We start from the raw sequence: 26,597 nt of genomic DNA on the forward strand, positions 1-26,597 counted from the left end.
AAGTAAAGTTAAACTATAACATTTACCATATAAGATCATAAGTAATCTCAAGTCAAAGGATCACTTATATAACCATCACATGAGAATGTAACTAACGATACTATGTGAACTACTATATAGCATTCTCATATCAGTTCGTGTTAAGTAAACTTGTTCTTGTAACAAGCATCCACATGTTAGGTTAAGTTTACCCAAACTTCAACTTATGAGATCGATTACTTACTTTTTCAATAAAAGCATAACTATGTGCTAGTCTCAATAGCTTTTGTCAATGTCTTCTTATTGATAAAGCATCAACTAGGAACAATTTTGAAACATATAGTTTTTATGTAATAATGATTTCATAATTATAATCTCATTGTAATTCCCTTACAAAGCTTTATTTATATTTTGAGAATTTTATTGTATAAGCATCAATATTGAAATATATGTATACAAGCCCGATGATAAAGAAATAAGACCGTTATAAGATATCAGATATCAAAGTACTACAAATATGATAATGTTTTAGCCAAAATATGATTCAATTTGAAGGGCAAATACTAACTAGTTCCTATAAGCTTATTCCTAAAAAGGTGGAACCTTATTCCCTATCCACAGAGGCTTGTTCTTAAAAAGCTCAATTTTTATGAAAATTTCAACAATAGAAGACAAAGGATCAATTTTTTAAATTTTGGCAATTTTTAAGAAACTTCATATCAACATTTTTTTTTGTTGAGGCTTTAGAACAAATGCCTAGCTATGCTAAGTTCTTGAAAAAGATCCTATCAAATAAAAAGAGATGGGCAGATTATGAGAATATAACACTAAGGAGTGTAATGTGATCATTCAGTAGAATTTACAGCTAAAGGTTAATGATCTAAAGAGTTTCACAATTCCTTTCACAATTGGAAATTTGTTCTTCAATAAAGCATTGTGTGATATAGGTATGACTTCTTCATCGATCTTTAAGAAATTTGCATAAGTGAGGTGAGATATATTTCAGTTAGACTGTAACTTGTTAATGGGTTTATTAAGTATCCAAGAAGAATTGTGGAAGATGTTCTTGCTAAAATGAGTAAGTTTTACCTTCTCGTTGATTTTGTGGTTCTATATATAAAGGATGATATGGATAGTATGATCATTTTAAGAAGACCATTTCTAGCTACAGTGGGATTTTATATTGACACTAAGAAATGATAATATACATTAATAGTCTTGGATAAGAAAGTGAAATTTAATCTTAGTAAGATTCTTATGCCACTAAAGGAAACTGCTAAATGTTTAATAATTGATAAAGTGATAGACGACAGAGATAAATGTAGTAACAAAGTTTTAAGAGAATGGTGAAGATTTAGATAAAGCTATGTTTAATGAGTTTTTAAAGAACATTGCATAAGAGGATAAAGAAAAAGAGTTGGAGAAAGATAAGAACATTGAAAAATTTTTAATAAGCATTTCTAAAGAAAAGAAAAAAGAAATGTTGGATAAAGAACAAATAATTAAAGAATTTTTACAAGTACTCTCAAAGAAAGACATTAAGAAAAGTGCTTATGAGGATAAACTTGTGGTTAAAGAATTGTTTTATATGATTAAAAGCTTTGGCACATTTGGAGTTTCATTCTAATATGTCAAACACTTTATCTACTTCACTTCTTATCCTTGATTTGGCTTTGGATATCCGAATTTAAAACATAAACCTACCTACTTAAGTCCATCTAAGAAGGAGATTAGGAATAGGTTGAAAGAAGGTAATTATCTGCTGTCATAGATATACCTTCAACCTTAAAGCTGAAACCCAAGTCCACGTTTTGTAATCCATCTAAAAAGGGGTTTATAGGTTGTTAAAGGAAAGATGCCTATGCCATGATGAACATTTACATCACTTGGACCCAAGTGTAACATGTACAACTCAAAAAGAAGTCATAAAGTGGCTCGATGCAGGTATTAAGCATGGTATGATAGCTATGAACATTTAATTTGGGCTTAAAGTGAGATAGTCAAGCTATTGACTCTTAGAGCTTTTTGGAAAACATCCCAAGTTTTTTACTTTTATTGTTTTTATGCCCTTACATATTTTCATTCACTAATGTTTAGTTGTTTTCATTGTTTTGTGGTATTTTCTTTGGTTTGTAGGTAACAATAAAGGTATGCAATAGTTACGACCTTCAATAAAGATTCCACAAAGATAAAAGAGTTTCTCTTATCCTATGCATTTTAACTCCTTTTACCTAATTAAGGACAATATGTCTTTCAAGTTTACAGGTATAAAAAAATTTGCTCAAATTTTTCCAATATTTTTGAAAATTTTTCTTGAATGTATATTTAAAATGTTTTTTCTTAAGTCATTACTATGCTTCTTTTGATTAGTTCTTCATGCATCTTTTGATTAGTTCTTCATACAACTTTTGATTAGTTCATCATGATCCAATGATAGGTAGAGATTACAAATGAATATAGCTTTAAGAAAAGATTGAGTATTCTGCAAAATATTAGATGAATGCTTGGATTAGGGACTTTTTTATTATGAGTTTCCATTTATTAGACTATGTTTTGATCATTGAATTACATTTTTTGTCTAGTGAATGATTATGTGAGCATGATATTTTTTATTGCTTTGTAAAGTTGTGTTTTATGTTCTAGAATTTGTTTGGATCTTCTCTCGAGGTGAAATCTTAGAAGACACATGATTGGAGAGATGATTTAGGCCATTTTTGAATCAATTGAGCCTTTCAGGCCTACATTAATTGAATTCTTTCATAGTCATCCATTTTGAGCCTAATATTACTTTTTTTTGTTACGAAACTACATTATGAACCCAAGCCTTGATTATATATTTCTTATCTTTTGGTCCCTTACCTAATATGCTTTAGGATAATTCATGCAACATCTTAAGCTATGCAACATTTGGGAAGAAGGGTAGAGCTTAGAAAAAGAATGAAAAGAAAAAGAAAAAGAAACAAAAGAAAAAGAAAAAGAAGAAAAAAATTGAAAAATAAGCTGTGAAAAAGAAAATATAAAAAATAAAGTGTTGTAAAAGCAAGGAAAAAAAAAAGAAAAAGAATAAGCAAAAATGCAAAGTTTGGGGGTGATTCTTTAGACAAGCCCTACTTTTCTTTTGAAAGCTCTCATTGAATGATTCTAGACAAGTAATGCATAATTTAAGGTACTTGAGCCTAAATTACCTTTTATAATGCCTTGAGCCTAATCTTATATTATAAGCTTATTAAAGTCCTAATTGATCCTTCATTATGTGTCTATCTACATTAGTGGAGATAAACGAGAAAAGCAAACATATGAAACAATCCCACTTTTTATTGATGCATTGTTCAAAATTTCATGTTTTGCATAATCATCATTAGATTCCATGTGATGATATGAGAGATATGGCTCTGATGGAACTTTAATTAAGAAGAAGCTTATTCTAGGATAATTTTTATTAGGCAATATATTAGGAATTTTGCATGGAATGGATAATTGGAAGTAGGTGGTGATTCTTGCACAATCTTGTTTTACTTGAGGACAAGCAAAAACCTAAGTTTGGTGGTGTGATAATTCTATAATTTTGTAAAATTATCATATGATTTTATAGTGTATTTTGGCTTGTTTCTTGAGAAAATCATGAAAATATACTCCTAATTATTGAATTTTCTCATGTGTAGGTAAAATTTAGCAAAATAAGGAAAATGAGGCAAATATGCATTATTTGAAATGATTTTGGATCATTTTGGAAGCAAATAAACAGACTTGGCAGAACCTAGAAGCAATTGGAAATGAACCGAGTCTTACAAGGAATGAGCTGGATTTGAGCTAGTTGAAGATGTTTTGAAGCATGATTAACAAGAGTTCAAGACTTTTTTAAAGTGATCAAGTTGCTACAGAAGTTCATAAAGCTAATGGAAAAAGATTGATGAAATGCTTGCAACAGACCAAGGAAGAAAAGTAGCCTATAGGTGCGGTTTTATGAACTGTTTGGGAGCTGGAATTTTGGTTAATTTTGGCCAATGAATCAGTGGCTAAGTTGGCATTTTCGTGGCCTTTCATTGGTTGAAATGTGAGTAAAAAGATCACAACAAATCGAGATCAATATAAAAAGAAAATGGGCGGCAAAATGCTTAGGCAGTTTTGGAGTAGTTACATGCAATGTGTGAACACAAATTTTGCACTCCAAGATTTGAGGAGAGTAGTGGTTGACATGGCATTTTGAAGATTTCCTATTGGTCAATTAATGAAGCACTTGGATCACTAAAATTCAGCTCAAATCTCCCCAAGAAGTGAAGAAACCGTTGATGACTAGAGAAAAATGGAACATGTAGTTTTGCACTTGCCGTGCTTAGTTGGAGGCTGACTTAGCAAAATGGAAAGCTTATATTGGTCCCAACATATAATCACTTACCTATAAATACCCCATGTAGCCGCCAGTTAAAGGGAGAAGCTTAGAAAGTTCATTAGATTAGAATTTAGATTAGGACTAGATTAAGAGTAGTGAAGATTTATTTGTCTCTGCACATTTAATTTTCTCGCATTTTCTTTCTTTCCAAAAAGCTTTCATTTTCATTTTCTTCTTTAATTTTCCAACACTTTAAAGTTTTTTTAATTGTTCTTCACTTTTACATTTTTTTTAATTAGTCTTTACTTTTACTTTGATGTTCTTTAAATTTAGTTTCAGTTACTTGTGGAATTCCTTTTAATTGAGCTTGCATTTTTTTGTTTTTGCAAATTCTGTTTTCCTTTATTTTCTTTGTTGCCAAACACTCAATTTTCTTACACTTTCTCTCTAATTTCCAACACTTGTATTCAAGCTTTGGTTTACATACTCGCTAGCTTTAGGAATCATTTCTTGTTGCAAGCTCTTTAAATTTAACTTGCAATCTCTAGTTTTTAAAGTCTGATTTCAATTCTACCTGTTTGGTTTCGGTTGCTATCTTACTTCAGTTATTTACATTTTTGCATTCAATTTCTGTTCATCTTCCATTTGCATGTTCTTATATTAATTAACTAGCTTGCATTTAAATTTGAGAGCCAATTACCATGAGATTTGAAAAAAAAAAATCGAAACTTATTGGATGTGAATCCAAAAACTGTTTTGATGATCAGTCCTTAAAGTTTTCTTGACGATTCAAGGCATTTTGGTGATCATTGAGGATGGTTAATGTTACTTCAAGGCAGTGACAGTGCGTATGAGATAATTACTAGCTTGAATCAATCTTGTTCTTCATTTACTTTGTCTTAATTTTGTTTTCTACTTGTTTGTTAAAATTCTTGTTTTGATTTTTCTGTAATTTGCAAGAGGATTTCACTTTGATTTGTGGTTAATTGATTCCTTTAATTTTCATTGTTCATTTACCTATAATGTACTTTACATTCCTTTCTATTTTCACGTTCAATTACTTAATTTTCATACGTTTAATTTTCGGTATTTACATTTACTTTCAATTATGTCTTTGTTTTGTTAAATTTCTGTTTTGAAGTTTTCTACTCGATTCTTGTTCTTTTTGTTTCATTCTTATTTGTTTAATTACTTGCGATTGTATTTGTCAGTTAAATTTTGATTTTGATTGAACCAGCTATGGCTAAGGTGCTATTTTCTGATACTTAGATCTAGATTAATCCCTAAATCAATTCTCGTAGGAACCATAACTCCCTCATTATTTTATTATTTGATATGGTTTATGCATTTACTAATTTTGGGCATCATGAAACAACTCTAGCAAGGGCATATTGCCAAATGTATAGTGGAAAGTCTACACATATTGGGTTGAAACATAGTTATGTTCAACAATTAATTTTTTAGATAGAGTGATGAATATAACTTTTATAAGGTCAAGTCAAAACTTAACAGATCCTTTAACAGAAAGTTTTGGTGGAGATTTAGTTATAAAATAAAAAAAAAAAAAAGGAAAACCTCAAAAGGGATTGGGCTAAAGCTCATAAATTAAAGTCATCCATGATGAAAATTCGACTCAATACTTGATATAATAATGTCAAGTCTTGAGTTCAAAGAGTATTTATGTGACTGCTAATACTATAATAAAATATATAATTTCATCCAGGTAAAAATGCTAGGTACCCATAATAGTAAAAAAAAAGGATGAGTATTACATTCTTAATAGACCCTTAAACAAATATGCTAGAGTATTATAGTTACATGAACATTATTTACTTGAATATGAATACGGCCACTTCTAAGAATTTAAGAGATTGGCTTTAATAGTACTTATGAAAAGAGGATACAAACACAAGGCCATAATAAGTGCCACTAGTTACCAATCATTCGTTAGGTGTTAAAATCTTTATGAAATAAGTTCAGTTAACTAAACAAAATAGTTAATTCAAAGCAAAGTCTACCATACAATTTCGGTTAACTTTAATTTATTTTAACTAAGTTAAAGTTCAAATAAAAAGATACTTTCATTTATGTAATTAATTTTCAAAATTATTGCAAATCTAAATTATTTTAAAAATGGTAAGGGATTGTTAGATATTTTCAAATTGAGTTTTGGAAGAAGAAAAGGAAAGGAAAACTATTTAAATTATTAAAAAGAGTAAAAGTCCAATGTAATTAGACTAAAGTGGCTAAAAAGCAAGGTTAATCCTTGGGCTTGGTTTTCCAAACTTTGGTTCATCTTGCATTAAGTAAACAATTAATAAATATTTAACTAGATTATAACCCGTATGATGTATGAAATAATTTTATTTATTTAATATGAATATATATAAATTTATTTTTTAAAAGTTATATTCAAATCTTTAAAACTCATAGCATATATAAATTTTGTATATATTGACTTGTCATTAAAAAATAAACTTGTTGTACAGCAAGAAAAAAACTTATCTTTTCTTTGAATATTTTTGTTTACAATAATATTTATACACCGCTAAGATTATATCAAATAAAAATAAATTATGTCTTACTTAAAAAAATAAATATATATTATCGAATGATAAATTAAATAATAAAAGAAGTAACATACTTGCATTTTAGTAATCTTGACTAAATTATTATGCAAAATATAAAAAATGTCAGAAAATATATGAAAAAAAAATTGAAAAAAATATTATTTTTCATAAGAATGAAACTATAATAACAATAAAATATATTTTGAAAAAAAGTTATAAACAAAAAATAAATAAATGGCAATAGTAATAGAATATATCTTGGAAAAAAGTTATTAAAAAAATATAAAAAATTTTATGTATAACACATTACATTTATAGTTTTAAATTTGTAGAAGAATTCTTTAGTAGTAATTAGAATTAAATAGATAAATTTTAAATTAAGTTTTTAAATTTTAAAATGGATATAATAAGTGATAAAGATAATATTAAATTTTTTACATTTATTTGAAATATAAATGTAATAATTAGCGTTCAAATGGATATAATCGTTTTGAAAATCTTATTATTCAAAAATTTAAGATAGAAAATTTTTTGAATTTTCAAAATCTTATATAAAGTTAAAATTTTAATGTCTTATGTAAATTTTTTAAAAAGGTAATTTTTTAAATCAAGATAAAAAATATTGTTGAAAATTTTGGATAAACTTAATTTTTGTAATTTTTAAACATGTTTGAAAGATTTTGATAATTAAATAATTTTTTAAATATGATTATTTGGTAAACAACTAAAATTATTTATTAAAAAAATAAATCTATATTTCATATTTTTAATTTTAAAAAATATACTCTAGATTGATTTAATTTTCAATTACAATTTGAATAATTTTGATATTTGAATAAATTTAAAATTATCTAATTTATAATTAAAAGAAACTATCTTATTTTAAAAAAAAAAAAAACCATCTTACATGTCATTTAATAAAGTTATCCATATAAGCGTCCATGTGACAAATTTATCTATGTATGTTATTATATAATATATATATATATATATATTAGATTTATATTATTATTTAAAAAGACATTTAGCACTTGGATATGCGAGATGTGGAATGTAGTGAATAAAATATTATTTTATTTAAAATTAAACTTTTATAATTGCAGTTAAGTGTGGATAATAAAATTTGTTTAAAATAGACAATTAAGCATAAACAAACATATAAATTTGTTAAAAAATAAACAATTTATGTCTATTCAAAATAGATAATTAAATCTATTAAAAATATATCGTTTATATCTATTCAAAATAGATAATTATTTTTTTAAAATAAACAAAACTCTTATTAACAATATAAAAAAATTTTTTGGCTTTTTAGAAAATATATAGAAACAACCTACAGAACTCTCCTTTCTCAAAATAATTGTCATATTTCTTCTATAATGTTTTATTGCAGAAATTTTTTATTAAAGTTTAGTAATCTTGTAATATGCCAATAAATATTTAGTGGATTAATTTCTTCAATATAAAACATAATGAATCATTAAATTTCATTATATTCTCATAATTTTATCACCTTTAACTTTTTTATATATTTATTAAGTAAATATTATATTAAATAATAAAATCTTTATAAAAAAAAGTACTATTACACGTTTTGAAATCTTTCATCAAAATTCTAAAATTTCCAAAAATAGTATTTCGGACTTCTAAATATGTGGACTAACAAGACACGTGCGAACAGTGGCACTTGGGCCCCTTGGCTTTTGATAAGCCTTCGTTTGTATATGACTTCTCAACCGAAAGAACAGAAAAAAAAAAATCTTGGAGACCTCAAATAGATTATTTTGATTTTAGATATACCAAATTTTAATTCAACCTCAAAATAGATTATTCGGCTTTGTGCCAACAGAACCTTGTATGTTAGCCAACCGCTGCAAGCTTAAAGCTATCATTAGCTAGGAACAGAGAAGAACAATAATAAAAAAAAAGGGGGAAAAACATGTTTTCATGTATTTCAGTTTTATATTTCAAGACTTTCATCATGTGTGAGTGGTATGGCACTGGAATCACTTCCGATTGAGGTGATTTCATTCTCAAATAGTTCTTGATGAGGAGGAGAAAACATAAACGAGGGCTTAGGAGGCATTTCAATGTCTTCGATACGCCCACTCAACATTTCCACAACTCTTATCATTGAGGGACGATCTCTCTGATTGATTTGGATGCACCATAAACCCACCATTATTATCTTCCTTGCTATTAAATAACTCTCTTCCACCACAAAATCAGCTTGTTGCATAATATCCTTCTCTTCCACGAGCTTCTCATAAATCCATCCAGGGAAGTAAGCTTCAGTACTGGAACTAGTACTGCTGGTTATTGGTTTGAAACGCTGCCTCCATCCTACCATCTCTAACAGTAGCATCCCATAGCTATAAACATCAGATTTATGAGAAGGATTCCCGAGATTTCTCATGAAAATCTCAGGAGCAATATAGCCAATAGTTCCTCTTGCACCTGTCATCGTGACATTGCTATGGTTTCGAGAGTATACTTTGGCTAATCCAAAATCAGATATTTTGGGGTTCAAACTCTGGTCTAGCAGAACATTTTGAGGCTTTATGTCAAGATGCAAGATCCGTGATTCACAACCATTGTGCAAGTACTCTATCCCTTTTGCAACTCCAACCGCAATTTCAATAAGCTTAGCCAGTCCGAGCGAACGGTTCACTTCTTCTTTCGACAGTAAATCCGCTAGTGATCCGTTAGACATGTATTCGTAGATAAGAGCTTGTTTTGAACCATCCCAACAGAAACCCAATAAATTAACAACATTAAAATGATGTATCCTACCTATGGTGGCAACTTCTGTAATGAAATTGTGGCCACTACTGTCAGCAGACTTGAACAACTTCACAGCAATGATGCGATCATCAAATAATTTTCCCTTGTAGACATTACCATATCCCCCTTCACCTAGTTTATCCTTGAATCCATTTGTCATCTTCTTGATATCGTTGTAGGAGTAGTTGTTCAACAAATTTGACCTGTACGTTTTAATGAATTCTTTGGCACTTGTTCCATCTGAAGTGGTTTGATTCTTCTCCAAATAGGCACTAAAGATTAGTGAAGCTCTCTTCTTGCAGACAAGTAGGAGGACTATAATTACAACAATCGAGCAACTTCCACTTGCAACACCTGTGCATATATACAAGTTCAGATTAGAAAGCATGCAGTAATTAATAGAAGATGAGTGATTGAAGGAAATCATTTCTGAACAGGCCCTTTTGATGATGAACCACTTCAAACATTATTAGTTTCATATTCTACCATCTCTTTCTAAATTCGATGGATTCCTGCTTCTAAAAGTTTGTATCATTTACCTATAATAACCTTCTGCAGTTTTGAAAGTTTTTGTGGCCTGCAAGGACAGTTAACAAAAATAGAGTTACACCTTGAAAGAAAAATAACTCGTAATAATTTGTAAGTCAATTTAATTAATTTACTACTAACATCAATTTGATTAATTCACCTAACTAATTGCTTATAATAATTTATACTCCACCTTATCAATATATAAAATGGATTATAATATACGACTTTGTGGTACCAGGTCTCGCTGTCATATGAAGAAGATTATTTAGATATTATTTAACAAAAGAATATGAGATGATCATTGGAAGGAGACGTTTACTTGGTGGAGGTACAGCCATCCCGACAGATGCAAACAACTTTTACCGCGTCAAATCCACAACGTCCGTTTGTCTTCTTGCAACTCTCACAATCCTCGGAACTCTTCCATTGCAATGGAAACCCTGCAGCCAACGCTTTAGTCAGCTGACTCGACTCTATATCACCGTTAGCAACACTACTAACATTTGTGAACATGATTATCATATCGGCACTGGATACAGGCACCATAACCAGGTTGCAATCCCTTGGAGTTAACGAATAGTTGAACTGTCGTGGTATTGGACGCGCTTGACTCCTAATCACATTTCTCCAAAGATAAAGCTGGTTTCCTTCATTATTGCAACTGTAGTTAAAAGCGATTTGGTCCATAAAGTCTTGAGAAGGCTCAAGCTGAGATGGGCACTTGAAGAATGTCAAGTTAGTAATCCAAGGAGGGAGCCCAAGAGGGTAGTAATTCTCAATACCAAAGTCAGGAATTGTAAGGTTGCGCAAAGACTGGCATGAACCGGTGGTGAAGTCCCGGATGAGATCAGTATCTACCAAGGTGATCAGATTCACTCCACCTTCATCGGACTCGTTGAGGAAGATGTTTTTGACTTGGTAGAGTTTGCTATTTGAGAGCATGAGCTTGGGAAGTTGGGAAGATTCCTGATCATCGCATATGATTTGGTAGCCAGGGAAGCCGCAGTCTATGGGGCTTGAACCGAAAGTGCGTTGATTAGAGAAGGGGAAGGGGAAGGTTATGTCGCCACACTTGAAAGGAGAACAAAGACTGTAATAGGAGGTGTTGATTTGGGACTGGGTTATTAGGACATGTAAGCAGAAGATTATGCATGACAGGATTACGGTGGGATTGAGCATGGCGGATGACTACCAGGCGGCTGGCTGGTGTTTATGTTTACGTTTCCTTTGCCAGTAAGGGGAATGCTAAGGGCAGTCAACTCTGTCAGGCGCTTTTAGCTCCCAAAAAGCCACATTGTTTCAAGTAAGGAATGCCAAGGACAACCTCGTGCTGTTTTAGCATCCGTTCCCTGCGCACTGGGGACGGCTTCCAAGTCAATGATTTTGATGGACTTCTGAGAATATTGAAAATTCAAAATGATGGGTAATTGGGTAGGTTGGCCTTGCCATTCACACCACAATTATGTTGGACGAAATTTTGGTAGCGTGCGGCTTTAAAAATGAGATTTGTTTTTTTTTTTTTTTTTTTTGAAGTATAAAAAATATGTGTAAAAATGTATTTATAATTAAAAATAAAAATAGATTGAAATATGAAAATAAAAAATATATTTTTAATTAAAAAATATATGTATTTTTTTTTGTTGTTTATAAGTTATCATCTTTGAATTTTTTTTTATTGTCATTAATTAATAAATATATATTATATTTATAGTTAAATGCTATTAATAGTAATATTATTAAATATTTTTTTATTTTCTAATTTTTTTAAATAATTTTATTTTTGTTCATTAAATATATTTTTTAAAAATAATAAATAATAAAAATTATTTTTGAAAAATAAAAATAAAAAACATTTTCTCAATTCAGACACAGCCAGTTTTCCACCAAATGGAATTTTTTTTTTTTTAGAGTTTCTTCTAAAAATTACAGCTGGGTGTAACAGAAAAAAAAATGATAACCGAGTGGTTTATTGAAAAAATCATTGAATAGTGCGATGACTACATAACTGTAATATGAGTAATTATGAGGAGTAACAAAATATTATTTTAGTGATTAATTTTAAAAAAATGAAATTGGCTCTTCAAAATTAGGTCCTTAAATTTTAATTAAAAATTGATCCAATAATAAAATTGAATTAGACTTAGGTCTACGCAAAAAAAATCCAAAAATGATTAATCTAAAACAAAGCTCAATCAAGTTCAATTCAATTAAAATATTTTCATCAGCCTAAATCAAAATGTTAGAATTAAGCATAAAATTAAACACATTCAAACTAACCCAAACAAAATTAGATGTCGGCAACTGCCTCTCTTTGTACATTACTAAGAATAAGAAATAGGATAAAGACATAGACAACAATTTTGTTTGGACTTATCAATTCAGGGTTTTTTCAAAAGTTTTTTTTTATTGATTTTCTTTTTTTGGAATTTTCTTTTCATTTTTTTGGTTTTTTATTTTTTAGAGAAGTTTACAAAGCTGAAAGTGATCTAGATTGAACCACAATTAAGAAATAAAATGATAGGAACTAAACTACAAGTCGAAGAATACAATGACTGGGACTGAACCACAAGTCAGGAAATAAAAATTAATGAGATTGAACTACAAGTTAGGAAATAAAGATGAACGGGATGAAACCACAAGTCAAGAAATAAAAATGACTGGGATTAAATCGCAATTGAGAAATAAAATGACTAAGACTAAAATACAAGTTAAAGAATTATAATAACCGAGATTGAACCACAAGTTAGGAAATAAAAATTACCGAAATTAAACCACAATTGAGAAATAATAATGATCTGGACTAAACCACAACTGAGAAATAAAATAACTAGGATTAAACTGCAAGTCAAAGAATAATAATAATCAAGACTAAACTGTAAGTTAAGAAATAAAAACTATCAGAATTGAACGCAAGTCTGGAAATAAATATGACCAAGACTAAACCATGATCAAGAAATAAAAATGATCAATATTGAATCATGAGTGGAAAAATTAAGATGACCGAAACTAAACTATGAGTTAAAGAGTAAAAATGACCAAGACTAAATCACAAGTTAGAAAAAAAATAACCAAGACTGAACTACGAGTCGAAGAATAAAGATGATTGGAACTAAGCTGCAAGTTAGGAAATAAAGATGACCAAGACTAAATCACGAGTCAAAGAGTAAAGATGAGTGAGACTGAATCATAAGTCAAGCAATAAAGATGATCGAAATTGAACCATGAGTCAAAAAAAAAGATGACCAAGACTAAGGTACAAGTCAAAAAAATAAGAGAAACTAGGATTGAGCCATAAGTCAAGAAATAATAACGACTAGAGCTAAACCATAAGTTAAAAAATAAAAATGATCGATATTGAACCGCAAATTAGGAATAAAGACAACTAGGATTGAGTTGTAAGTCAAAGAATAAAGATGATAGAGGCTAAACTACGAGTCAAAAAATAAAGATGATCAGGATTGAACTACGAATCAAAAAATAAAGATGACTAAGACTAAGCTATGAGTCAGAAAATAAAAACAATCAAAATAGAACCATAAGTCAAAGAGTAAAAATGACCGAAACTGAGCCTCAACTCAAGAAATAAAAAAGATTGGGATTAAACTCTAAGTCCAAGAATAAAGATGACTGGGTACTCCATAAATCAATAGTCAAGGTTTGGGGTGCTTTATAAAATTTGACCACCTTGGACTAGATTTTTCTCCAAAAACTCATAACATTTGCAATCTCGCTATATTTGATCTCATATAACTAATCATTGCCCTACACTTACCCTAAAAGTCATTTCATTTAACTCTGATGTGGATTTGTCCAACCATATGTCGTCTTTTCATTTTTTTTTAAGGGTTTCCTCCTAACTCCACCTTTATTTAAGCTGTTTTTTTTTAAGTTTTTAGTTTAAACGATCACCTTTTTTAGTTTAAATCTCACCACTTCCAAGTTTTCAATTTGAATCATCTATTTTTTCTTTTTTTCTTTTTTGTGTTTTTTTCTTCATTTTTTTTTATTTTTATTTTTTTAGGCCATCAGGGATTTTAAAAATTTTAAAATCTTAACTTTGAAATTTAAAACATTATGCCTGGAAGACTTAAAAATCATGACATTAAAAATAGATTCAGCTCAGAAGACTTACGAATTTCGTCTAGAAGACTTAGAAACTATGCTTAGAGGTCTTCTAAGTCTTAACACTTAAACAGATTTTGCTCAAAAAATTTACGAACTTATATGAAAGACTTAAAGATTATGCTTGGAGGTCTTATAAATTTTGATACCTAAAAGTGCTTCTCTAAAAAGAAACCTTAAAAATTTAAAATTTAAACATTCTACCTAGAGACTTATAATCATTTTCTAAGAATTTGCTTCATAAAAAAAATGACACATTAACTTTTTAAGGCTTCTTGAAGTTCAGGTATCACCACTAAAAAGAACTCAAATATCACCATCGAGTGAATTTGCAAGTGATAGTTAACATGATTGCTCGAATATCACTATTGAGAAAATATGCAAATTCAGACTAGGATACTTAGATATAACCACCTAGTGAATCCAAATGTTTTTGGATATCACCATTGAAGAAATGTCAGATATCACTACCGAGAAATCTTTGAAAAAAATTGATCATAACATTTTCATTAACAAATGTCAATTTTATTGGGCTTAAAATTTAAGTGCCAGCTAAACTGAGCTTTAATCTTGTCAGTACCAACTAATCTGAGCTTAAAATGCCAACTCAATTGGGCTTAAAATTTGGATGTCAGCTAATCTTGGCTTGAGTGCCAGTTAATTTGGGCTTAAAATGCCAACTAATCTAAGCTTGGGTGATAGCTAATCTAGGTTTAAGAGTCAGTTAATCTATACATAAAGTTCCAGCTAATCTAGGGTTAAAATGCCAACTAACCCGGGCTTGGTGCCAGTTAATCTGCATTTAAAAACTAGATAATCTAGGCATCCAATGCTAGCTAATCTGAGCTTGGGTGTTAGCTAATTTGGGCTTAAAAGCTAACTAATTTAAGCATAAAGTGCCAGTTAATCTGAGCTTAAGTGACAACTAATCTGGGCTTCGAATCTAATTGGTGCTAGCTAAACTAGGCTTGAATCTTATCAATGCCAGCTAAACTGAGCTTGGTGCCAGCTAGACTGGGCTTAAATCTCATCTCTTTCAAAAATTTTTAACATTTAATCCTTTTAAAACTCAACTTATTATATCTCATCTTCTTTCCATTCATTTTTTCAACGTCCTTTTCGCTTTTACAGATCATTTTTCTTTCGACTTTTAAATTCTTTTGACATTTTGGCCTCTTGTTAAACTGTTTTCTCTTTTTCTTATTTCCTTTTCATTTTTCTCATGATATTTTTTTTTGCTCTCCTTTTCCTTTTCTTTTTTTTTCTAGTTTTTTTTTTCTTGACAGATTTTTTTTTTTAACAAACTTTTTCCTTGATAATTTCACTTTCTTTCTTTTTTGGTTTTTATTTTTTTCTAAAACTCAAAAGAATGGCCACATTTCTTATTTATTCAATGTTTACAAAATTGACAAATACAATATGATGCAAGTGTATAATCTTAAAATAAATGGTAAAAATGTGTATGTCTCTACACCAATGCAAATAATCATAGATGGCAAATATTTTTCTAGTAATGGCAATGCAAATGACTTTTCATGATACAAATGTACCTGACAAATATACGATGCAAAACTTATCCGCATGATGCAAATGTCAATATTTTTTTATGTAGAAGCCCTTACAATGATGCAAATGCAAAGTTTATTTTTCATGATGCAAATGTATCCAACAAAGATGTAAATACAAAATTTTTACCAACAAATTTCCTTTACAAGATGCAAATGCCCCATACAAATGTAAACACCAATTTTCATACATGGTATAGATGCCCTAAAAATATAAATGCAAATTTGCAAATTCAATTATATTTTCAATTATGCAAATGATTCTTGTAATTACAAAATTTAGTTTAAAAAATGCAAATGCCCATGTAAAAATTTCATGATGAATATGCCCAAGTATGGATGCAAACACCAATATTTAAAATGGTAATACATTTTTGTGTCAAAAAATACAAATGCTAAAACTACCTTTTTTCCAAAAATTTTTTTCTCAATTCTACTTATTTCCCATTGCCTATCAAATTAAGTCTTTAACTTTTTTTCTAAAATGATCTCAATTGACCTTTTCCTATTCTTTCACCTATTTTCATCTTGTTTCCTCACCAAGTTTTCCTTTCTTTGCTTTTCAAATGGGCTTTATCAGTTTTCCTTTCATTTTTCAACACATTTTCTTTTTTATTTCCATTTTCATACAACATATAACATGTATTTTGAACTTCATTGCAAAATCAAGAAGACAAACCACCACGTTCCTCCTAAAAAAATCTTTTTTTCCTTTTCCTTAATGCTTTAATGAAGACATTTTTCTTTCTTAAATCTAAACCAGTCTAAAGGTTCTCACAATTTGATAATTTTTTTACACCGAAACATGATTTTCTTATTTTCCATAAAAATGTGTGATTAATCATTCAAAAAATTTTTAAATGATCAACAACATGGCCTCACATAATTAAATTTTTATGGTCACGACAATGAAATGTCCAAACAAATGTGACTTTAGAGTTTCATAGAAATTCATGTTCCCTATAAAATCGAAAAAGGTAACAATGGATTGAACAATCTAGCATGTCAAGTTTCAGTTCATTCATGAAATGTTCACTACTTGGAGGGAATAAAGGAGATGTATAATTTTTCATCTAGGCTCACAAATGGAACATAAATTCTTTACAAAGTATGAATTCTTTGAAAACCAAACATGTTTGACACTTTTTTCTAATCTTCAAATGTGGCATCTTGATAGATTTCAAAATTAGCTGTGATAGGCTCAAATATTTAAAATGTTATTTAAGAATGAAAGAAAAAGTCTCAAATTTTCAAAATTAATTCTTTTGATGGATTTCAGGGCATTAACCTTCTTGAATCTTTCAAAAGTATGGGTCACTTCATACTAGCTTCTTTTACTTTGCTTGGCATCCAAATTGGCTCAACGTTTTCAAATTTGCTCTAGACTAGCCTTTTTAAGTTTTTCACCCTAAAGTGACATTTCTTTTTTCCCTTTTTCTTTTTGTTGATCATTCCACCATGCACTTTAAATTTTCAATTTCATTCAAAATGAGTTGATAGATCAAATGGGTATCTTGGCAATAAAAGAGAGCAAAGGGTTCATAAGTTTTATAACGGTTCCTCAAACGAAAGCTTCTCAATTTAAGTATTCATACTTGATTCAATGTTAACTTTTTTAAAGATGTAATGTAGACCAGGTTCAGGTTCGTTAGCCTTGAATTGATCCTTATTTTGAAATGACAAAACATTAAAGCTAAATAAACTTGATCAAGATTTTGAAAAAAGATTTATTTAGTACATGTTCTTAAGTTTTATATTTTGGTACTAAATAAATAATATAATTTTTAAAGCTTAAACAAACCTTTCTTTGTTTTCATATTACTCAAACCAAATCTATCTTTAAAGATTATTTATTTGAGCTTAAATGAAAATTCAATTTGTTGTTTTTAAAGTGAACTTAGCATTTAATACAATTTTGATAATATTGATTTTGAGAAATAAATTAACTTAAGAAAGTTGTTTTACAATACTAATACAAAGATAAAGTTCAATGTTAGAAATTGGACACTCCAACACACCAAGAAGATTGATGAATCAATAGAGCAAGAGCCAATAAGCCCCATTTTCATTCTCTCAAAGAATCAAGAGTTTTTAGAGCTTCAAAGTCCATATCTTTGTATTTATTCTATCCAATTTTTATTTGTTGTTCATTCCTCATTTTCTTGTACTTAAACTTAGCAAAACACTTAGCCTTAGAAAGGTTGTTCTATTGTTTGCAAAATTACCTTTGATATACAAGGGTGGAAGAGAACAAGAGGTGAGGTATCCTCTTGAGAGCTTTGTAGTGAGATTGGACAAAATACTACAAAAGGGTAGATGTTTCTATCTTAAGCCTTAAAAAGAAAAAGATAGGTTGTATTTTCAATTCAAGAATAGTGGATTGAAGCCTTGGTGTGGACAATCAAGAAGAGAGGATGTAGGTGTCTTGTGGAAAAGAACCGAACCTCTATAAATCATTATGTTTGATTTCTCTATCCCTATCTTCTTACAATTTATTATTGTTTATATTTGATTTTAGATTCATTAATTGTTATTGTTTGCATTATATTTTCATCAAAAGTGCTTATTGTTTTAATTTCCATTCAACTATATTGAAATCATTTGTTTGGGAAGAATTTGGAGAAATCCAATTCACCCCCCTCTTGGATTACCATCTAACCTATAAAGCTAACAATTGGTATCAAAGCTTTGGTCTCTTTTTGTAGGTTTAACTACCTTGAGTAAAGATCTTATGGCTCAATTTTGGTTCCAAGATGGTGAGAAAGTCCTCAAAGCTCATATGGTTGATAAATTTGAATTTTGTGAATGTAGAAGGAGGATGAAGGTGTTCATTATGGCTCAAGGTTTTAGAGCTTGGAATGTGATTAAAAAAGGGCTTGAAACTCCTTCAAATGATGCAAAACACATGAGACAAGTGATGGATTATGCCAAGGCCAAGTGCTTACTATATGGAGCTCTTGATTCCCACAAATTCAACTTGGTATCAAAATGTCCAACCTCAAATGAGATATGGGAGAAGTTAGATGAAATACATGAAAGACAATAATCCAACCGAAATGCATCATACCTCATGGCTCTTGAAGATCTAGAGATAACCTCTAATTCTATTGATTCAAATTCATATGTTTTTGATGAATTGCAAGATGGTTATAATGAGTTATATGTTGAATGTGAATCAATGAAGAGAAAATACAAGAAAATGATTTCAACGTTTGTAGACACCCAATTTGGTCCAGGCCCAGATCAATTGGGCCTGGCCCAAATAAGTAGGTATAGACACCCAATTTGATCCAGGCCCGGATCAATTGAGCTTGGTCCAAATGGGTAAGTTCAATTTTATCTTTGTCATTTTTATTTTTATTTTTATTTTATTTTATATTTTATGTATATCCTATGTATTTTATTATTTATGTATTATTACTAATATATATATATATATTTTTTATTTTTTATCTTTTATTTTATTTATTTTTTTATTTTTATTTATCTAATTATATATCTGATATTATTTTTTTTATTTATCCTATAATAATTTTTTATTTATCTTTTCTAATTATCTAGTTTTTTTTTTTTTTGATTTTTGGAGGGCTGAGATTGAAGGGTGAAGAATCCTACTGGGAATGGGGATTCAATCAAAAGAGTCCAATTGGATTCAAAGATTGAATCCCCATCCAAGGAGGAATTGGGATTGATCAGGAACTCCTGATCAATCCCTATAAAAGGGACCTCCTAGAACAGATGCTGGACAGAGAGAAAACATCGAGCAAAGCTACTGAATTTGAGATAAAAGAGGTGTATAGAAGAGTTTTCGAAGGCTAAAGAAGGTTGAAAAGTGTTAGCATAGCTGAGGGATCGAAAATAATTTTTTATAAATTTTTGGCGAAAAATTTTTCTGGAAATTTCTGGAAAATTTCCAAATTCCGGTGAATTTTCCGGCAAGGGTTGAATTTTTTGACCAAAATTCTGGCAAATTTTAAAGTTTCCGACGAGCTGCCTAGTTCCGGCGAGGATCCGAAAATCGACCAACTTTTCGACCACCTTCCGGTGAACTTCCGGCGAAAAAACCCAGATTCCGGCGAAAATTTCCAGAATCTGGTGAATCTTCAACCGGAGTTCTTCGATCTTTTAGAGAGAGGGGAGAGAAAAGGAAAGGAAGAGAGAGGGGGCGAGAAGGCTTCTGCTGAAAAACAGAGGGAAGTGCCTTTTATACCCTCCCAAAACGACGTCGTTTTTGCCTTAAGTAATCCGGAGGATCCGCGCATTTTACCGAGACCCGACTCGACCTGAGCATCGACCCGCTTTTTGACCCGCGCGTGTGTCTACCCCTCTAAGCCGAGCCGAGCCGAGCCGAGCTCCAAAGCCGCTTCTCCGAGCTATTTTCTCTTCCTTGAGTCGAGCCGAGCCGAGCCGCGATCCGAGCAGCTCCAGGTTTTTTTTTTTTTGAATTTTTTTTTTCATTTATTTATTTATTTTTTATTTATTAGATTAGATTTATTTAATATTCTTTTTATCTTTATTTTATCTTTATTTTTGTTTTACTTTTCTTTATTTTTTTATTTTTCTTTATTTTTTTTATTATTCTATTTTCTTTAAATAAAAATCAAAGTTTCAAAAAAAAAGGATTTTTGAGGAAAAGTTGAAAGTATCAATTTTCCTTAAAAATAAATTTTCAAAAAAAGAGTTTTTGAGGAAAAGTTGAAAGTATCAATTTTCCTTGAAAATCAAAATTTTCAAAAAATATTTTTTAGGGAAAAGTTGAAAGTATCAATTTTCCTTAAAAAATAAATTTTCAAAAAAAATATTTTTGGGGAAAAGTTGAAAGTATTAATTTTCCTTAGAAATAAATTTTCAAAAAAGGATTTTTGGGGAAAAGTTGAAAGTATCAATTTTCCTTAGAAATAAGTTTCAAAAAAATATTTTTAAGGAAAAGTTGAAAGTATCAATTTTCCTTAAAAATAAATTTTTAAAAAATATTTTTGGGGAAAAGTTGAAAGTATCAATTTTTCCTACACAAGAACAATCATTCTTTCCTTCCTTTCTATTTTGATTTTGATTTTGATTTTTCCTTAATTAATCCGACGACGGAGCCTCTGCAAGTGAAACAGTAGTTTTTCTTGCATACTCTTGAGGTGAAGGAATTTTTTCAATTTTCTGCTAAAAGTATTAGAGTCAATTGAGAAAAATTTCCAATAATTAATTACTTGGTAAAATTTTAAGGCTTTTGGATAACATAAAATTTAAGCTGGTACCATCTTTTGATAGACGTTGTGAGGGTGCTATAACCTTCCTCACACGTAACCGAACTCCCGAACCCTGTTCTGGTTAGTAGACCTGAACCTATTCTTTTAGGGACACTTAAACTTAGGTGTTCTCTGAAAGGACAGATTCTTTAGGTGGCCAATCGCACATAGATAAAAAAGATTGGTGGTGACTCCCTAAAGTCAATGTCTAGCGATAGATCCCCGGATCTAGATGTTACGACAACGTTGAATGTAGAGAATGAGTTTTTAATGAATGCAAAAAATGCTTTGGAAAAAGAAAATGAAAAATTGAAAATAGATTTTGAAACCTCTCAATATATGTAAGAAATTTTAGAAAAAGAAAATTTTGATTTGAAAAAGAAATTTGATATTTTGATGAATGAAAAACAAGAATTTTTAAACAAGAGTTTAAGTAGTAAAATGATTAAATGTAATTTTTGTAATTTTTATGGTCATACTACACATACTTGTCTTATTAGAAGAAAAGTCCCATTTAGAATTAGGCAAGTATGGGTTCCAAAAAGAACAAGAGACTTGGTGACTAACTCTTAAGGACCCAAAGCAATCTGGGTATCAAAAATCAAATGAGATTGTCTCTTGTAGATGTGCTAGAGCAAGGAGCTACAATGTGAGATTGAAGATTAAATACTCTAGACACACAATGGAGATGGGTAACTTCTAAACTTTTATTTAAAAAAGATTTGAATTTGGTTATCGATTCTTGATGAAATTTGAATGCTTGATTGATTATGGAAAATTCGATTGCCTATTCTTGTTGGACATAGGATGCTTAATGGATATTGGTATATGCTTTATTGATATATCTTGAATATACCGATTTTACTTGAGAAAATGTGAGCTTGAATTGAGCATGCATTTATTTTGCATAAATATGTTTGTTGGAATGATTTTAGCATGAATGACCATGATGTTTAAAAATTGCTCAACTTGTTTATAATGCTTGGATCTTGTGAAATTTTGTTAAAACTTGATTATTTTATTCTCAATTGTTTTAACTCTTGATTTGTGATTTTAAAAATTGATGATCACCTTGTGCTTAAGTGATATATATTGATTTTTTGTTCATCTATATTTTTAGTGAAGATATGTGCTTATATGATAATTGGTTCAACTTGACCTTAATGCTTATGATTTGAAAATACCTAAATTTTTTATCTCTTGATTTTTAAAATATTTTTAAATATACTTGCTCTTGTGCTAAATTGATTCATTAATTTTGTGAAATATTTTGGAACTTGTGCTTAATTAACTTATCTTTTGGTTTGGGATTAAGTATTGATGAACTAATTGTGTTTACTGATATATGTTGTTAGTTCATCTGTTATTCTTGTCAAGTGTGTCCATACATGGTAAATATAATTTATCTTTACTTGACATGCTTGCAACATGACTTAAGTGAGTGATTTTCTTATGATGTTTATTTTTAGCTTAAGTCATTGTTGACTATGGCCTATAATTTGTGTAGACATATTTATGCTTTTGTGCTAAAATTTTTTTGAATATGTTTTTGATGATAAATATGTCTTCCTTGAGTTTTTAGTTTTGATAGGACCTAAAATTTATTTTGGCATATTCTTTGGTGATTTATTGAATATATATGAATATTGAATATGTCTTCTTTGTGTTCAATATTTCTAAATGATCTAGCAAGGATTCATGTTTTGCACATTACATGAGAACTTTAGCTTTAGCGCCAATATTGTGATATTTGATGCTTAACTTGATATATGGCCTCTAGCTTAAGCATATATCTCCCTTGCAATTGGTAACTTATGCTTAGTGAATAAATTTTTTTTTTTTGCCTATAATGACTTAGAATATGAAATTGTTTTCTAACAATTTGTATAATTTTTATCAATTGATTTTCTTGGTGCTTTTAATGAAAATCCTTTGTCAAGAAATGTTTCTAAGTCTTTGCTAAAAGAACTTGAAATGAGCATGAATGAGCCTACATTTTTGGAATTTCAAGTATAGCAAACAAAGCATGTCATCCTCATCAATCAAGCCTAGTTTTGCTTAAATGAAGTGGATTGGAGAATTCAAAGCCAAATGAGCACAACAACAAAGCTTGACATGGATGGAGGTAAATGTATCAACTTTATGATATGATGTATGAGTTTGAATACATAGACATGCTTACTTTAATATGTGCAAATATATTATTTTGTGGTTGAATATATGAACACATTACACAAATTAATCACCAAGCCACTTGGTAGATATTGTTCTAATTTTTTTTAAGGCTTGGATTGACTAATTCACCTTCATTAATATTCATGCCTAGTTCTTGATTGCTTTGATTAATAGTTTTAATTGCATGAATATTCATTTAAATCTTTGGACATGGATATGAGTTAAATAGATTGATTTCTTTAAACATGTTCATTAATTGAGCCCATTGAGATAGCATGTACGATATTGTGTCTAAAGGTTTGCATTTTTTTGGTATATTGCTATACATGTTTTGAAATATTCTTGCATATGCTTGTGTGATTTTGTTTGAAATAAATATATGTTTGATTACTTGCATATGCTTAGATTGATTACATTGCTATGCATTGAAATAATTTGGATTGTAACTATATAATCATGCTTTCATTATTTCTTTGCTATAGCATATGTGCTCATCATGTCTGGAGAATCATGCTTATATAATTTTTGTTATGACATGATGATAATTGAACCTCATTGCTCATTAGTACTTATGATTTATTATATACATATGAGCTTTTGGTTCTTGTTTAGATAGGATAGCTTATCAAAGATTACTATTATCATTTATGCATGTATTGAATGAATCTTTCATATGTTTAAAGTATGTTTGTTCTATAAAAGTTGAATAAAATTGCTAACAATTGCTAACAATTGGTATCAAAGTTGCTAAAGATTTTTTAACTTTCATAGATGCTTATTTATATGCCTATCCTTGATATAGCTTGTACCTCTCATGCAAAATTGGGTGCCTTATATTGATTAATCCTTATTTTGAAAATGAGGAAAAATCTTATAATACAATTTTGCTTGATTTGTTTTATGATAACAATTGGTATGCTCTATGATAACATATCTTTAACAATTGGTGTGAGTTTGTATGTATGTGCTTGAATTTATGCTTAATTGCTATTGATATTTTAGATTCTAAGCACATCTTATGATAACATGATTTATGAGTAGGTTGCATATCCTTTATTAACCTTTGGCTCATAAATTTCATGTAGAAAATTTGATGACTTGGGCTAAAATGCTAAAATTGGATACACTTATGCTTTTGTGCTTGAATAAATGTATGTGAACTTCATTATACATATTATACTTGATTACATGCATTCAAAATACTTTTGATATTATTGGTATCAAGCATTTTTTCTTATGCCTTGAATTGATCTCTCTTTCTTTTGAAATTACAAAAAGAAAAGAGAGAGTTTAGAGATATTTCTTCTTGTATGCTTATTGCATTTGATATAGAAGCTTAAACATTTGTATAAAGAGCATAAATAAAAAAAAGGAGAAATGTTTCATGAATATATTTGTTAACGATGCCTCTTTATGTTTATTTGTTTATTAATATGCTCATGCCTTTTTGCTATGACAAAAAGGGGGAGAAATATCATATAGACAAATTTACTTGTGCTTGATATACATATGTTTATGTGTGCTTAATTGCTATATATGCTCTAACATATGTTTGTTGAGTTGTGTTGGATTAGGCTGCATAAAATGAGGGCAAGTTTTGCCATTGGATCAGGATACACAAATTGAGGGGAAGTTTTGCCATGCATTAATTAAGGGGGAGTTTTCCAAAATGTTTTTCAAAATCTTAAATGTTTCAAAGAAAGTTTTTCATCAAGAAAATTTATCTTTAAGTTTTGTTATATCAAAAAGGGGGAGATTGTTAGCTTGAATTGATCCTTATTTTGAAATGACAAAATATTAAACTAAATAAACTTGATCAAGATTTTAAAAAAGGATTTATTTAGTACATGTTCTTAAGTTTTATATTTTGGTACTAAATAAATAATATAATTTTCCAAGCTTAAACAAACCTTTCTTTGTTTTCATATTTCTCAAACCAAATCTATCTTTAAAGATTATTTATTTGAGCTTAAATGAAAGTCCAATTATTATTTTTAAAGTGAACTTATTCATTTTGGACTTAATACAATTTTGATAATATTAGTTTTGAGAAACATATTAACTTAAGAAAGTTGTTTTATAATAATAAAGTTTTCTAACATTGAACTTGTTTTATTTTTCTGTATTAATTCACAAAGTCTTAATATTTGAATCTTATATGGTTGGAAATCTCTTTGAGTCTATTTTCTAATGGATTAAACAAAATCCAAATCCAAATTTTCTAAGAAAAGATTTTAAATTTTTACTAGGCATAAATTTGAAAATTCATTATAATTCGTACACAATGAATTAGGTGATGAACTTTATATGGATAGAAAACCCTTTAAGTCTAGTTTCTAAATCTTCAAACGGTTTGTGATTTGGATTTGTATAACTCAAGATATGATTAAATTAGTGAGTAAAGTACAAAATAAGAGATAACCAACCAGCCACTGACAGGATCGATCGGGTCATGATTTTCAAAGCTAAATTGGTTCAAAACATGAACCAATCAATCCCCTCATGAAAGGGATCGATTGGTTCTGGGTGGAAACACTCAAATGGCTACTTTTTGGTGCTTCCAATAGCTATTTTCTTCTCCCAAACACTTTTAACGGCTACCTCTTCAATTTCTCTATAAATTGGACACTCCAACACACCAAGAAGATTGATGAATCAAGAGAGCAAGAGCCAATAAGCCACATTTTCATTCTCTCAAAGAATCAAAAGTTTTTAGAGCTTAAAAGTCCATATCTTTGTATTTATTCTATCCAATTTTTATTTGTTGTTCATTCATCATTTTCTTGTACTTAAACTTAGCAAAACACTTAGCCTTAGAGAGGTTGTTCTATTGTTTGTAAAATTACCTTTGATATACAAGGGTGGAAGAAAACAAGAGGTGAGGTATCCTCTTGAGAGCTTTGGAGTGAGATTAGATAAAATACTACAAGAGGGTAGAGGTTTCTATCTTAAGCCTTAGAAAGAAAAAGATAGGTTGTATTTTCAATTCAAGAATAGTGGATCGAAACCTTGGTGTGGACAACCAAGAAGAGATGACGTAGGTGCCTTGTGGAGAAGGACCAAACCTCTATAAATTATTGTGTTTGATTTCTCTATCCCTATCTCTTTATAATTTATTGTTGTTTATATTTGATTTTAGATTCATTAATTGTTATTGTTTGCATTATATTTTCATCAAAAGTGCTTATTATTTTAATTTCCATTCAACTATATTGAAATCATTTGTTTGGGAAGAATTTGGATAAATCCAATTCACCCCCCCCTCTTGGATCACCATCTAACCTATAAAGCTAACAGGTTC

The 26,597-nt window shown here is 29.4% G+C and overlaps 1 protein-coding gene across 1 annotated transcript; it reads right to left on the bottom strand.

The window, feature by feature from the left end:
• Positions 1-8,645: 8,645 nt before the first annotated feature.
• On the bottom strand, positions 8,646-11,679 carry LOC111283123 (rust resistance kinase Lr10-like). Its single transcript, XM_022871537.2, has 3 exons — positions 10,514-11,679; positions 10,203-10,240; positions 8,646-10,017 (listed from the first exon to the last, which is right to left on the bottom strand). Exons 1-3 carry the CDS (start codon positions 11,371-11,373, stop codon positions 8,840-8,842), a joined length of 2,076 nt encoding a protein of 691 aa, XP_022727272.2. The 5' UTR covers positions 11,374-11,679; the 3' UTR covers positions 8,646-8,839.
• Positions 11,680-26,597: the final 14,918 nt, after the last annotated feature.

Source organism: Durio zibethinus, chromosome 5 (assembly GCF_047325235.1).
Source record: "Durio zibethinus cultivar Kanyao isolate XHJ-2024 chromosome 5, ASM4732523v1, whole genome shotgun sequence".
Lineage (NCBI taxonomy): Eukaryota > Viridiplantae > Streptophyta > Magnoliopsida > Malvales > Malvaceae > Durio > Durio zibethinus.

What these genes read in the sequence shown, in the direction of transcription:
- LOC111283123 (XM_022871537.2), bottom strand. Translation starts at nt 11,373, where the DNA reads ATGCTCAATCCCACCGTAATCCTGTCATGCATAATCTTCTGCTTACAT. An exon ending in GATGGCTGTACCTCCACCAA is followed by an intron (nt 10,241 to 10,513) that starts GTAAACGTCTCC and finishes CTGTCCTTGCAG; the next exon opens with GCCACAAAAACTTTCAAAAC. An exon ending in ACTGCAGAAGGTTATTATAG is followed by an intron (nt 10,018 to 10,202) that starts GTAAATGATACA and finishes ATATATGCACAG; the next exon opens with GTGTTGCAAGTGGAAGTTGC.